General features: G+C 35.6%; 1 protein-coding gene across 8 annotated transcripts; it reads left to right on the top strand.

Moving 5' to 3' along the window:
* The first annotated feature begins 3,361 nt into the window (after nt 1-3,361).
* Nucleotides 3,362-13,700, top strand: LOC123873236. Of its 8 annotated transcripts, none has more exons than XR_006797644.1 (8): nt 3,362-3,518; nt 6,554-6,671; nt 6,784-7,023; nt 8,713-8,958; nt 10,117-10,281; nt 11,164-11,394; nt 11,536-11,657; nt 13,406-13,696. XR_006797644.1 is itself a non-coding variant. In XM_045917981.1 (8 exons), exons 2-7 carry the CDS (start codon nt 6,581-6,583, stop codon nt 11,604-11,606), a joined length of 1,044 nt encoding a protein of 347 aa, XP_045773937.1. In that variant the 5' UTR covers nt 3,362-3,518; nt 6,554-6,580; the 3' UTR covers nt 11,607-11,618; nt 13,406-13,696. The 8 variants fall into 8 exon arrangements, 5 of the variants coding, with proteins under 5 accessions (XP_045773937.1, XP_045773938.1, XP_045773940.1 ...); XM_045917981.1 differs by having other exon boundaries at nt 11,536-11,618; XR_006797645.1 differs by lacking the exon at nt 3,362-3,518 and adding an exon at nt 3,540-3,746 and having other exon boundaries at nt 13,406-13,700.
* The last annotated feature ends 1,626 nt before the right edge of the window (nt 13,701-15,326 follow it).

The following is a 15,326-nucleotide window of genomic DNA, read 5'->3' as shown; positions in this document are numbered from 1 at the left end:
ATGAACAAGCTCGACTTTATTTTAGATGGTGGATTGACGCTGGTAAACCTAGCCATGGACTTATATATGAAAATATGTTAAAATTTAGAAAAGTATTTAAAAGCAAATTAAAATGGTGCCAAAGAAATGAAGAAATGATAAAGATGGATATAATAGCTGAAAATAGGGATAAAAAGAACTTTCCAAAATTCTGGAAAGCCACTAAAAGCCTTCAACATAAAGATGTCCTACCTGTATCGGTGAATAATGAACAGGACCCGAACAGAATCGCTGACATGTTTGCTAATCATTTTAAAGTCCAACCCATGGAAGTAGGTGGTGAGGAAAATGCTGTGGCCATTGCCTCCGATACAACCTTACAGAAAAAGTCATCTGGCGATCTAAATAATATTTTTACTCCTGATAACATTGCGAAAACTGTAAGATGTATAAAACGTGGGAAATCTCCGGGACACGATGGCCTCAGCATTGAGCACATACTCTATGCCAGTGATGAAGTTTATCGGGTCCTGTCCATTATATTTAAGTTATGCTTAAAGCACAGCTACTTACCAAAGGGCCTCATGAAAACGATAGTAGCCCCCATCGTAAAAAATAGAACCGGCGATCTGTCTAATCTTACCAACTATAGACCCATATCGTTAGGCACTATTGTCGGAAAAATACTGGAAAGGCTCTTACAACCCGAACTGACTGGGAACTTTAATATTGACGATGCTCAGTTTGGTTTTCGTGCTGGACTCTCTACAGATTCAGCCATTTTAAGTCTCAAATATACTGTGAACTATTATGTTAATAGGGATACTTCAGTATATGCATGCTTTCTAGACCTAAGCCGGGCATTTGACCTCGTTAACTACAAAATATTATGGCGTAAACTAGATGGTCTTGTACCGAACAAATTAATGAACTTGTGGAGATTTTGGTACGAAAACCAAACCAACTACGTAAAATGGGGCGACGCACTCTCTAGTGAATATAGGCTAGAGTGTGGCGTACGTCAAGGAGGGCTGACGTCTCCGGATCTATTTAACCTCTACATCAATGACCTTATTGGGAGATTGAGAAGTACCAAAGTCGGTTGCCATATTGGTAACGTCTGCGTTAACAATTTAAGCTACGCTGACGACATGGTGCTTCTCAGCCCCTCAATAAACGGGCTTAGAAAACTGCTCAGTATTTGTGACCAGTTCGCTAAAGAACATGGCCTCAAATACAATGTAGCGAAAACCGAAATGCTCATTTTCAAAGCGGGTAAGGGTCCGGAGACCGTTCCGCCGGTATTTTTGAATGGGTCGTCAGTTCGGGTTGTTAAGAGCTTTAAATACCTGGGTCATATTCTAACAGATGACATAAAGGATGATAAAGATATGGAGAGGGAGCGCAGGGCTCTCTCGGTGCGGGCTAACATGATAGCGCGCAGATTCGCGCGTTGCTCCGATGACGTGAAGGTGACGTTATTTAAAGCTTTTTGTCAATGTTTTTACACATGTCAACTGTGGACAAAGTTTACCAAGCGCAGCTATAATGCGCTTAGGATACAATATAACAACGCCTTCCGCATCCTAATGAAGCATCCGCGTTTCTGCAGTGCTAAAGCCATGTTTGCTGCGGCGAGGGTCCCTGACTTCTTCGCCATACTCAGAGCGAGGACGGCTTCCTTCTGGGAAAGACTAAGACACAGTACTAACTCCATCTTGTGTGCTGTTAACGAAGATCTGAGTAATCCTTTTTCTAAAAATTGGTCAAACCTGCATCGGTGCGACAACAACAGCTTTATTTAGATTAGTTTATATACTATGTATATCTACATTAAGCTGTATATTATTTTGTGTTTTTTCTCTTTGTTTGTTATGGGTTGTCTTGTGACTTATATTGCCTGAAATAAAAATTATTATTATTATTATCTATATAGCTTACTCTCACGCCCGGTTACAAAATAGATATATATAAAAGCCAAAGATAATATTATATACTTACATACATAAAAATAAATAAACCTACATACACATTTACATAAATAAATATTTGTACCGGGCGGAGGATTACGCCCCGGCAGGGGAGACCAAACGGCCGGGGGTCAGGGCGACAGGCTGAGAAAGCGGCGGACTATCCTAGCCGAGTCTAGCAAGACCGCTTTTTGCATCCTGGCTGCGAGCGAACTGCCACGGAACCCCAGTCGCCTTAGATGGTGAGCGAGGCTGACTGGGATCAACCCGTTTGCAGATATGACGATTGGGATGATTTCGGTGGACTCCACATGCCACATGTCGGAAACCTCGTGAGCCAGATCAAGATACTTGCGTTTTTTCTCCGTCTCAGCTCTCACGAGGTTCTCGTCATATGGAATGGTGATGTCCATCAAAAACACCCTCGACTATTATTATTATTATTATTATTATTATTATTAATGAGCCATAATAAAATTTCGACGGAAGCAATATTGTGTTCAATTCTAAAAATATTCGAGACATTAGAGGACGTTCTGTATTGATAGGATTGACCTTGTCTACGTCTTTCAGAAAGAAGATTCAATTAAATTAAAATCGTATACTCGGAGCTTAAATCATAACATCCGGTGGTATAAAAATGATTCGCTTCGAAATAAACAGAGAATTTATTTACGCAGTAGAAAACTGTATGTAACTGCTATTTGTAAAAATTAAATGTCAACAATATACCTATTTCTGTTTTCATGCAAATCATAGTCCTGTACCAGAGTGAGAACTGTACTACCGAGATGAAAAGTCAAATTCATGAAAGTATTATTATTTTTAGGGTTCCGTATGCCAAATGCAATAAAAAGGAACCCTAATGTGTGAAATGTGTTCACGATAAAACAATTTGATTTTTTCAAAAGGTCATCAAATAACTTTTATCTGAGGAGTAAAATTTGACGTTTTGACAGATTTCCTATACAAAACTGTCAAAACTTCAAACTTATTTTTTAACTAAAAGTTATTTGACGATTGAAAAATCGGGTCTAAATTACAGACATCGGGTCTACATAAGTATTAGGTACCTATATCTTGTACGATAGTACGGAACCCTTCGTCTGCGAGTCAGACTCGCACTTGACCAGTTTTTTTATTTGTCTCCAGGGTGCAAAGAAAATAAAACAAAGGAAACAAGTCACTTATTTTTTGAGTTTTCATTGTCATTTATCAATTATCTAATTAAAGTTTAACGAGCTATTGAAAGCTCAAAGCATTTTTAGGGTTCCGTTCCTAAAAAAAGGAACGCTGCGGAACCCTGCGTGTGCGAGTTCGACTCGCACTTGACCAATTTTTATTTTCTAATCAAATGAATTGAAAACAAATCTTTTCAGTTTTGATATAAAATTTAGTGTGTGCGAATGAGGCTGAAAACTAGAAAGTTGAGTTGGGCGGCCGCGGGGGCGGACTGGACGGCGACTGGGCGCCGCCGCGCGCCCTCAGTGCGCGCCCGCCCAGCTCCGACACTCGACGTCGGCTCGTCAGACATACAGCACCTAACATAAACGATCAATATATTAATCGGTAAGATAAGTGGTTCCCAGTTCTTACATAAAATGTATTGTTTATGCGGCGAAAGTGTTATACCGTAAAGGAAAAGCAATCAATCTTGTGGTCTGAAGTGTAGCCGTCTCTGTCTAGTTGCGGTTGTTTACGTATTGTACTCTCTACTTCTCTACTCTGGTTCGTTTCGCGGGTGATTACGATATAGACCAGCGCGACGTTGACAGGGTAACTTTGTCTCAACAGCACGTAAGTTATCAAATGTTTTCAGTTATGAAATGAGCAATTCAAATTACGTAAATCGTTCTATCACAATAAACCTACCGAAATTTAAATATTCTTAAATTGATAATTAAATTGTCATTACGATTTAATTTAAAGGACTTTAATTTTAATTTAATTTAATAATTTATTTCCTAATTGTGAAAAATGTTGTGTCATAAAAATTCTCAGTAATATATAACAGTAATATAATAAGTAATAAGAATATTCTCAGTTAATATATTCTCAGTATTATTTATAACAGATTATTTTAAAAGCTGTTAAATTCAGAGCACTTTTTTTTAAATTGGTGTAGTCTATTAACATTTTGTATTGCTTATAACTCAGTACCGTTTAATATAAGGGTCCATATATCATTATATCAAAATAATATAGTATAGTGAGTCTGAGTGAGTAAGGTATTAGTCCACCTGTTGCGTGACGCGACGCGATGCTCTGCAGCATCGAGAATGCTGTGAATTTGATCCGAGCGCGCGCCTCGTCTATTTCGGGCGGGTCTCACCCGAGCCAAATTTGCAATCTCGGCAAATCGACGCGCCTTCGAGTATTTTTGTATCCGTTTCACAATACATTTTTCGGGTAATCTATCTTTCATCGACGCACGAACGTAGCCAGGTACGCATCTGGCATTTACGGCGATCACTTCGCCTGGCATGACTAATAATAATTTAAACAGGTCACACAAAAAGGCAAAATAGCAAAATAAATCTGACATTGGCCTTCAGTCTTGACCTACAATATTTTTTTATTTAAATAGGTCCAGCTCTTCTGAAGCAACACATTTTGTGTTCATATTTTCATTTTCCTGGATATTTAGTAGGAACAAAATTTTCTGTTATCTAAGCATTTGTTTTATGCATTTGCTTTTAGGTATTTAAATCGCATGTAATACTATTTTATCTATTTTATCTATTAAATATAAAGGTATTAAATCTGCACATTGTATCTTATTTCCTTTTAATTGGAATATTTTGAAACTCAGTTACAGTTTTACTATCATAAATAATCAGATTCCGTACTGGTGACTACAAGGTGACTCTATATTTTAGCAAAAAATTCTTAGAATTTCTTAGAATTTCTGTTTTTAAATTTTAAAACTTAGTTTATTTTAAATTTGCGTATATCTACCTCTAAATTTTTACTATCTCTATGTAATAAATACAAATTAAAGTAATTAATATTTTATTGAATAGAACAACCATCAAAAATATTTATTAATGCTGTCTTTACGTATAGCTGACTATTTTCTGTGGAAACATTCTTAATTATTAAGTAAACTACCTAAAAAATTTAAGTTAAATAGTTTACATTATTTTAATGAACTGCAAGGTATACTTATGCCTCAACATAGCTTATTAAAGTATATTTATTGTACATTATAAAATGCGGTTCTTTATAGTTTGTTTTAATTTTTATATTTTTATATTCAATAATTTAAATTAAATATTTCGAACGATTTCAATAATTTAGTAAGTAAGTCGTTTCCTAAAACCATAAAAAAATTAAGTTGTCATTTTCTATTTCAATCAATCTGAATCACTTTATTAGAATAATAGAAAAAAAAGATAAGAATATTTTAGATATTGTAGAGATAGAAACGTTACAGATATTGTTAATAAAGATATGTAATAGAGATCGTTGTCTAGTATTTATTTATTAGTAATACCAGAACTGATCAACGGAACAGCATAAGCTTCCAATAATTCTACCTAGTATACTTATGTGTAGTATGAATGTCGATCTGACGGAACGTCGAGTTGTGTACGATAGGAGCTTTGATAGATGGCTTATTAAATATTCTTACAGTAGGTATGACGCAAACGCCTCGGGTTTTCCATAGCACATTCAAGGATATCGGGAATTTATCAAGAAAGACGCACGTAGCTGGATAGTTTAGACTAGCGCTTTAATTAATTGTCTTAGCTGCCTTGACTCTGCATTTAATGATCAATGTTATGTGCTTAAAGATACTTGGATTACGCATATTGTATACCTATCTGTACAATGAACATTTCCTTTGATAATCCTAGGCCGTTGAATGGATACGTAGCTATAAAGTTTGATATTATTTGTGGTCACATGATTTTATGAGAATTCATCCCCCTCATCCTGATGGTTGATTTTGGTATGGTAAAATTCGGTGAAAACTATGATTTTTTGGGATAAATAGTAACCTATATCTATCCCGGGTAGCAACCTATCCTGTAGCAAATTTCAGCAAAATCAGTTAAGCGGATGTGCTGTGGAAAGGTAACAGACAGACAAATAGACACACGCATTATAACATTCGTATGAAAGTATGATTTAGATTGAAACAAGCGCTTGTTGAATTACTCTTGAATCCCGTTCGACACCAACACTGAGTACCTATGTAATTACCTGTTTAACACGAAGAGTAACATAAATAGTCTGGAATAGGCCGCTGACTTATCCAAGTCGAACCTCACAACAAGGTCGTGACAAACTCGAAAATAGCTAAGCGATGATCAAACATTGGTAAAAACGGTCGTTTTCGAGTTACTCTTCACGCTCGTTAGCTTGGCTGTCGGCCAAGTCCATGGGCCATTCGAACCGGAGCAGCCACAGAGACGGCTATTTGCGGCACAGATGCTAACGCTACAAACGTCATTGCTCTATTTACGAGAGGAACGTGTGCGCTATTGTATTCATTATGTCACCACTCACCTGGCAAACTCTTTACCATGTGTAGAACACACTAAACAAACACTATAGTTTCCAAAACCGATATGTCCTAAGCGAATTTTTTTTTGCAGAAAACGAGCTCGACATAAACAGCCAACATGTTTAAAAATCATTTAGAAATGATTGGCAGAAATGAGACGCCATCGAAGAAAGCCAGATTTTGGCAATCCTTCGTGCGTTCTCTTAAAGGTAATATCGGCTATTACGTTTTTTTAATGAAAAGTATTAAAAAACTATCAGATAGACGGATAAATTTTTAGTTTATGAAAATAGTTTATTTATGAAGGTATTTATTGAATAGGATCGGAGGACCTCAGGGCCGAAGACAGGTACAGGCCGTCGCGCCGCAGCGTATTTCCGGAGCTTCTGTCCACCAGCTACCCCTACAGCAAATCTATCTACGATGACCCTATCGGCGCTGCCGAGAGGATCACAGTCCCCGGATACCGCTACCTACCAGTCCACCGCGAAACATACGGCTACTCACCACGTCCCATCTACGCCCACAACTACCCTCGCCCCCTCGAAGCGTACAGGCCAAGTTAGTACCGATCTTCTACACAATTTGCCAAATCGTCAACGGATGCTGGCGCAAATGTAATGATCTTGGTTATAACATATAAACAATTTTAATAATAATTTAAAGCAGTTGAGGAGAGCTTGCATAAATTTAAAATTCGTTGACGATTCATTGGCTTCGCACCACATAACACGTCCTTAATATGCATTGGCAAAAACGCGCGTAATCCACTTACTAGCTTTGTTATCTCTTAAATATTAATATTAAAATAACGTTTGCAAGGAGTATTTATTGGCTTTTAGTCAGATATCATTTATAATCATGTATCAAAGTATTTTTATTTATTACGTATTTTATTATGGAAGAAATTATTCTGATCGTTTGTTTTTTTTAGTATGGTTTGAGATTTCTAGTTATCTGTATAAAAATTAAAATTCAAGAATCAATACAGAGTAAGCACACTAAAACAATGCATGGATGTAAATATTGGCATTTTTATTTTAATTGTTTCAGCAAAAGCCATGGCAGGGGCAGTATAAAATGATTTAGAATTATTATAAAATATCTACTACGGACGTATTTGTATAATAATAGTGATGTCATCGAAGAGCATAATATTTATAGTGAACAAAGAAAAATCGATGTATTTGCCATTTGTAATATTATACCACATTAATATTTCTTGTAAATGATCATCATTCTTAATCAACTATATATCTGAAATGGTACCATTTGTATACTTTTTTTTAAATAAAGTTTAAGCATTTAAACATCGAGGTGGAGCCTGTGTAAAGCTCGGAGATTTAAATCATTGACATCACATACTCGTAAATGCATTACACAATCACAAACAGGCGAATCAATATTTCATTACAATTCTTTGTCTTGTTTTAATTTTATCAACGAACATATTCAAAATTGTCTTGTTACAAAATATTGATTTTTAAATGGTTAATAAAATCTAGTGCTTCGAATCATATTAATTAAGTAGGTACAAGTGTAGAAAACGAAAGCAACAGTTAATATATATTATATTTATGTACATTGCCAATTTTCTATATTATTCAGTTTGCTTTTGTATATTGTCTGGCGTTAAATGTTTGCTTGCAAGTTTTATCCAATTCATATTTCATTATTTATACTGCATGTAAAATTAGAAGTCACCTCTTACTCATAACAACCACTCACATTTTTATAAATATCATATCCATAATTGGCATAACTGTTAAATCTTCAAGCATTTCTCAGGTGACACATTTTTTTATTTTTACAATAAAATGAACCCTCCTGTAAAAATATGAAATTCACCATCATACTGTAATCAAGCCTTGCGTGAAAAGAGGTGAGTTCTTTTCAGGAAACTCTTTTTTTGTCTTGACTTTCATGATAACTTTTAATTATAGCTTAAAAGCTAATGCTTGTTAACATTTTACTAATAAAAATTGTAAATAGATGGATTATCTTATCGATAGATTTCTTGTTATTATTTGTATTCATGAGTTTCTACTTAATTTCTTATTTCTTTTCTTTTCCTACTTATAATAATATTTAAAGTCTTTTTTATTGTTTATTGATTTACCTACCTATTTTAGCGTAGACATGTTTTATGATTTTTATTCTCACGGTTTATTGTTTTACATAATTACGTAAACCAAAATTTTGATTCTTCTGTTACACGTTTTATTAATGTGACGTCGTTTGTACTAACAGTTTACCATGTACCGAGGCGTGTGAGACGAGGCGTTGACCCCTTCGACGCGCACAAGGCCTGGCAGGACCATCTCGACAGACTGTCCGCCATCGACCGTCTGTACCCCTCTCGCTACGGGCTCTACTTGAAGGACAGGGCATACCCCATCACCGACCTGTCCGCTCCCATCATCGACCCTTACTCATCACCTAAGAGCCTTAGAGGCATCGAATATGAACCCGACTCCAAACCTCACTGGGGAAAAGGTAAATTCTAAAAAGCTATTATAACAGAGTTTAAATAAGCTAGATTAAGAGCTACCAAGATTGACCCATTCGAATTTCGCTCGAAATAATTTTCACTTTAAAGTTACGTCGATGAAAGTTGACATGATTGAGAACATACCTACCTGCTATTTGGTCTTTTAGTGTGTCTCGAAAAGACTGATTGTTTTTGTAAGTTATGAATGGATGAAGCTTGGTAGGTAAGCTGGTCCGCGTTATGAACTGGACATTGAATGATTCCGATCATGTTACGGAGAGTTTATTACCTATTAAGTAAACTTCTTAACGTATAAATTGGATCATTCCATTCTAAGGTAAATCACGTGGATACAGATTATTGCAAGTGGAACATCACTCTCTCTTGGATTCAATTTTTTTATTGAATCTTAATAGTTTGAGAGATCATCGTTATCTTATGATATTAAGATGATTAGTTAATTTATCATGAAACTATTAAGATCTATGCAAAATAAAAATAGAGAAAAGCAACTTTTAGAGTTTAAGATATTTTGAATTTTAATTAATTGTTTATAGTCTTATACAAGTTTTTATTTATTTCTGTTTTTCTATTTTGAACTCATTTTTGTATATAAAATGTACGACACAATACTATAAAAACAAATGGATATTGAACAAAAATCATTGTTAATCAAAACATACATACCCACAACTAAAAGTAGGCCTTTAATACTTTGTAATTGTATTGGTACGTACTTTATAAATAGTACAAAAAAACATACATACTAACCCATTCATATTTTTTTAATTAAAATATAAAAGACCGATCCGTATTTTGATTTAGTAGATTAGTAACCTTCCTCTCATTTTTTCTAGTCTATGTAAAGTAAGACATTCTTAACTTTCTCGAGAGTTAAATAATTTTAACATACAGTATTGATTACAAAAAAAAAATCATGCATTCATATTTTCCATTTGACATGTGCATGAACCGCATTGTATATAGCGAAGCAAACTTACTCTACCGGAATGTTCACGTCTAATAAGTACGATATTCATATCGGTGAACACAACACTCTATCTGCTCTATCAGAATTAAAAATGGAACTATCCAAAAGAATAGTACCACGCTTAAAGTTTTGGTATTATTGCGTGGTACTGACTATGAGACTTACCATGAAGGAGCGTGGCCGGAGAGGATATCGGACGTGTTCAAAAAGGATCCATTTTTTGCTGAGGCTGAAAAATGGGCCGATTTTGACCGCACACTTCGAGGGAGATCCCCGACGCCCGTGAAGCCAAGGATAAGTCCGCCACGAGATTGCGAGGTCGCATTCGATGCCGATGGTAAGGGCAACAGACACCTTGTCTTCGTCAAACCCTTCTTGTCTTTTAATAGTCCAAGTATAACTGCCGTCTTCACTCCAGCACTTTGCCAAATTAATTAAAGTACTTAGATATTTAATTTTCCAAAAAAACTCTTTAAAATGAATGATTCCTGTGAATATGATATCAGGACGTTCTATATTCACAATACCTTTTCTATGGTAGATAGTACGTAATTCGACTGAGTGTATGTGTTCTTTTGTGAATATATGTGATAACATGTGAAAAACATCACTATCAATTAAGTTTCTCATATAATCATTTCCACTTGGTTACACTCATTATTTTTAATTTAATCATAATCGTTTGAGAGAATAACAAAGTTTATTTTTTGCACAATGGTTTTCATAGCACCAATAGCATGTTATTAATACTTACTATATCTTAGTCATTTGGTATTTTCCAGTGAAAAGGTGAATTTCATGAGAACATATTTTTTCTGCTTAACATGAAAGTATTTAAAAGTAATCCAAACTCGATTGTACCTAAAAAGGTACCTGGTAAACTCAAAAATATGTTCCATGCATTAAAAAATATAACACTGTTTAATTTATTTTTTAAATAAAACTCGTTTAACATTTTTAGCATTGCGAGACGCGACCACTTATAGCACATAGATACAAAGTTATGACTTAAGTATGCGTGTTATAAGTGCATTTATTTACCTACATGACATCTTGTTATTTAATGAGAAGTACATTTTAACATAGAATGTAGTTAATACACGCAGCTTCATTTGTGTAACAATAAATTGCTGTAACGCTTATTTACAGTGCCGGAGCGATGACGAAACATAAACTGAGTGTCTGTTGTCTGGGCATTAATGATTATGACGTATAATAGGTGCGCCGCTATACACCGCCAGCGGGCTGCGACGCAGGCCATGGGCTAACATTTTCAACCCGAGCCCGTCCCTGCCTTACTCGGCGATCATTCGGGACCCCTTCTGGTACGACTGGCCGGAGCTGAGACCCATAGCGCGATGGGACCGCAGCCCCTCCTACATCCGCGACTCGTACCTCTCACCCGTCAAACGCACCTTCCTCTGGGACAAGCACCCGATCAGGCCTTTAGGTTAGTGGGTCGCTGTTTATTAAACGAAAAATGCTTTACATGCGAGCTGTAAAATTGGCCTTTCAATCATCAACTCTAGCAGCTCTTCTCTAATCATTACAAATGCGACGAGTGCTAATTCTGAATCTCTGATCATGGCAGATCTAATGGTGTACGACAGATTAACAGTGGATGATTTAAGCAAGACTATGCCCTTCATCCATAGTCTATAATGAGAGCACCAGATACCTCTTCAGTGGGTAAAAAGGATATCCGCACTAGAAGTAAACAGTTATGAGTATTGTACCCCATCTGTCAATAAAACGCATTTTGTAACCTAACAAAACTTCCTTTAATCGCAGTTCGTATCTATGTACCCAAGGCGACTCTACCAACCCCTATTGGTAGAGTTTTCTATCAATACTTATGAATTTGTTTACTGGTTAATTCTATTTTTCCCCTCTATTAGTTACTAACTGCATTTTGGAGGTACATTTGATATTTCAAAATAGTGCATCAACTATAGTATGTAGTTATCTGATTTTCAGAGATTATGTTCATGTTGCATATCTTTCCATTTTCTTTCATACGTTGGCATAAAATAATACTAATAATAGAACTGCGCTATAAGTCGTAAAACTATGCTATAAGTATGCCTATTTACTACTTACTTTAAGTAACCAATATCTTCAAGCGTACCTAAATAAATACCTAGTTTCTACATTTCCGGTTTGTTTTTGACTTAGTTTTAAGCATTTTTTGATAGTCCTATGTATTCACTTCTTATTTCTTTCTATCATTATCTAATATCTCACTACACTTTCCATAAGATACAAAACCAAATATATTTTAAAACTATTACTTACTTACCTACTCTACTACCACTCTTCTATCTCAGTTTTACTCTAACTCTTATTCACCGAATAAGGGATATCTTCTAATATAATAAACTAGCAGCCATGGTTTGTCACACGGGACATAACGCGGCCTTTGCTAGTAAGGTTGCGCGGGTACAACATTACAGGACCTAGTTACATGGCGGATCATTATTTACTGAGTTCCCGAGATGCAACCTTCATTGTAGTGGTATCGCTCCGGGCTTCTGAAAGTAATGGTTCATATAATTTACCTCTGCTAAAAGGGTTCAAACCAAACTCCATGACTATGACGTGTCCAAGAGTCCATAGATGGCCTAAATTAAGACTAAGTCACCCTGACAGTGATAGCAGTAGATTATTTCAAACGTTTATATCGCCTCTTTAGTGTGTGTACCCACCTACATACATATGACCATTTTTTAAGTTATGCCACACTCCACTGTAGGTATACATATTACATATAATATATTCCGGCATATTTTCAGCTTAGGGCATTGGCTTAAATACCCAAGTGGTGGTGATGTCGGTATAACCTATGTTTAGGTAAAACTGTTTATGTGTGGCAAAATTTTATTTCTAAAATTGAATCGTTTTCTTTCTTCCACCCTTTTCTGCTAGTTATATAATGGCGATAAACATAATATTACTGACATAACGTCGCGCCGATCATCATTAGGTATACCGCGTAGCAATGCTGCGTAGCACTCTGAATTTGCTGATTTACAGTTCTACGCTGTAATAACAATAACAAAGCTATACACCGCAAAATGAAACGGAAAATTGAGAAAATTAGCAACGATTTCGAAATAATACACCTTATTATACCTACCTATCTATAGCGCGGCCATTCGGTAAACTTAGCTACGACGACGCACTACGCTATTATATTTTGTACCTACTTACTACTACGATATTTTTTCCAAAATAATAATATTAAATTTATGTATATCTTTGGATGCTTTGTTCAAATTAAGTGTTCATACTGAAATCATCAAATATCTACTATATTTCACGATACACTTCATAATATTCGGATCCTATTCGAACAAACTATCACTATAACTATAACTACCCACTCTACAACATAATGATCATGTTAGTTACCATTTGTTTTATTGTATTTTTTAAATATTAAATAGAATTTTTTCTTTCAGCTGCTGCTTACTAAAGGGTCGGTCAACGCTCTCTATTTATTAAGTTAATTTTTATAATTCCTACCTGTTGAAACATTTATTTTTAATTGTTCATTCGTTTCAATTATGACTATGTTAAAATTATTTTTACATCACTTACTGAATTTTTCCGGTTTATATTTCTTTAAGATCTCAAAGACTGCATTAACATAGTCACTGCCACGAAAATGAACATTGTTACAGTGAAATTGTTTTTATTATAATAAAATTATTTTTATGTACCTACTTCAAAACTAAAAAAAAAACAATAAAACACAAAAAAAAACCTATGGATATTTTATTTTCCTGACATATCTATCCTGTATTATTCCAATAACTCGATTTGATTTGAAATCATTGCATAATATTTATTAGGTAAGTGTAGTAATAGGTAGTTAGCTTACAATTGTATAAAATAAACTTAAATCTAAATTAAAACTAAAAAATATTATTATGTTAAAAATTAAAATGAATTTAATTAAATCTAAAACCTTATCGAGACCACCCCAGCGAGGCATTGTACCCATTATGCTGGCAGCATTACCCCTTTGGATGGTCAAACTAATTCTTTGCCCAAGGTTTAGCTGCCAGCTCTCGGGTCCCTGGTTGACTCGAAAACCCTTTTCAAAATTTTCTCAAAAAGAGCTCGAGTCCTCGGGCCCCACGGCCCCAAGGTCTCCACGCCAAAAGGCACAAATATGAAGCACCCATCGAGGTTTTCATATTTGCGCCTCTTGGCCCGTTCGGCGCTGGTGGCCGCTGCACCCGCCATAGAGGAGGTCGCTTGAATATGAGATGCAGCTAAAGTGTAGATAGTGTATTCACACGTTGCATCCCAAGCAAGCGACCTGGCCATAACTATGTTCCAATAACTATCATTAAACAGCGTTCTTAAAATTCATAATAAATTATGAATTTTAAACATTCCAACAGTTTCGAACATTTCCTGCGTAGGAATATTGAAATAGTAGAAATATTAGGTTGTAAATGACACAAATATCTAATTTCCTCACTTATACATAATGTTTCAATATGATACCTATAACGGGCCTACCTATGGAAATTACTTTCATAGGTAGTTGAAAGTTATGACCACGTTCATCTCTGGCCGTGTGATTGCCGGTTTTTTTTATCAATGTACTTACCTGAACTAAAAGTCCTGCCTAGAAAATACCTGCCCTGTGCTTAAGATTTCAGTATCTTAAGCACAGGGCATTTTATTAGGGTGGACCGGGGACCCTAATAAAATGCTCGGTATCGAATCCCGATTCGATACCGGTAACGCGCGCCGCCTCTCAATTTTTGGAATAGGTAAGTAGGTAACTATGTCCGTTTTATCTACTTTGACGGTGCAGGAAAACATCGTGGGGAAACTGTTCTCCGAAGTGCACACCTACTCTCAAAGTTGTATGCAGTGCACCTTGCGCAGCGTGGTGCACTTATAGCCTAAACCCTAAAACCTTGTTTTAGACAAAATATTCTTAGTTCTAAAAAATTACAATCCAATCTGATTAGGTAGGCTTGCGGTTGCGAATCCTGCGCTCCGCCTCAAAAAATTCCGAAAATCGTTTGTGAAAAAAAGTATACCTACTCTAATCCTTTATAGGTATAACAAAATTCTGCAATCAATTATTATATTTTTTGACTTGCTTTACACAAGTTCAAAAAATCTACTTATTAAAAGTATCAGCTATGCTTTGCTTAACGCATATTACACAATCGAAAGTTGATTATGAAAATGATAAAAGAGCATGGATTTGCAATAGTTAATTTATTTTATGACGACCTTCCTGGCGCAGTGGTGAGTGCTGTGGCCTTATTAGCGAGAGGTCCCGGGTTTGATTACCAATAGGGGGGAATTTTATCATGGCATTTTTATAATTACGGAACCTTGAGTGTTTTG

The sequence above is a fragment of the Maniola jurtina genome, chromosome 16 (assembly GCF_905333055.1).
Source record: "Maniola jurtina chromosome 16, ilManJurt1.1, whole genome shotgun sequence".
NCBI classification, from domain to species: domain Eukaryota; kingdom Metazoa; phylum Arthropoda; class Insecta; order Lepidoptera; family Nymphalidae; genus Maniola; species Maniola jurtina.
The sequence above is the reverse complement of the archived record's forward strand: the minus strand, read 5'-3'. Positions and strand labels throughout refer to the sequence as shown.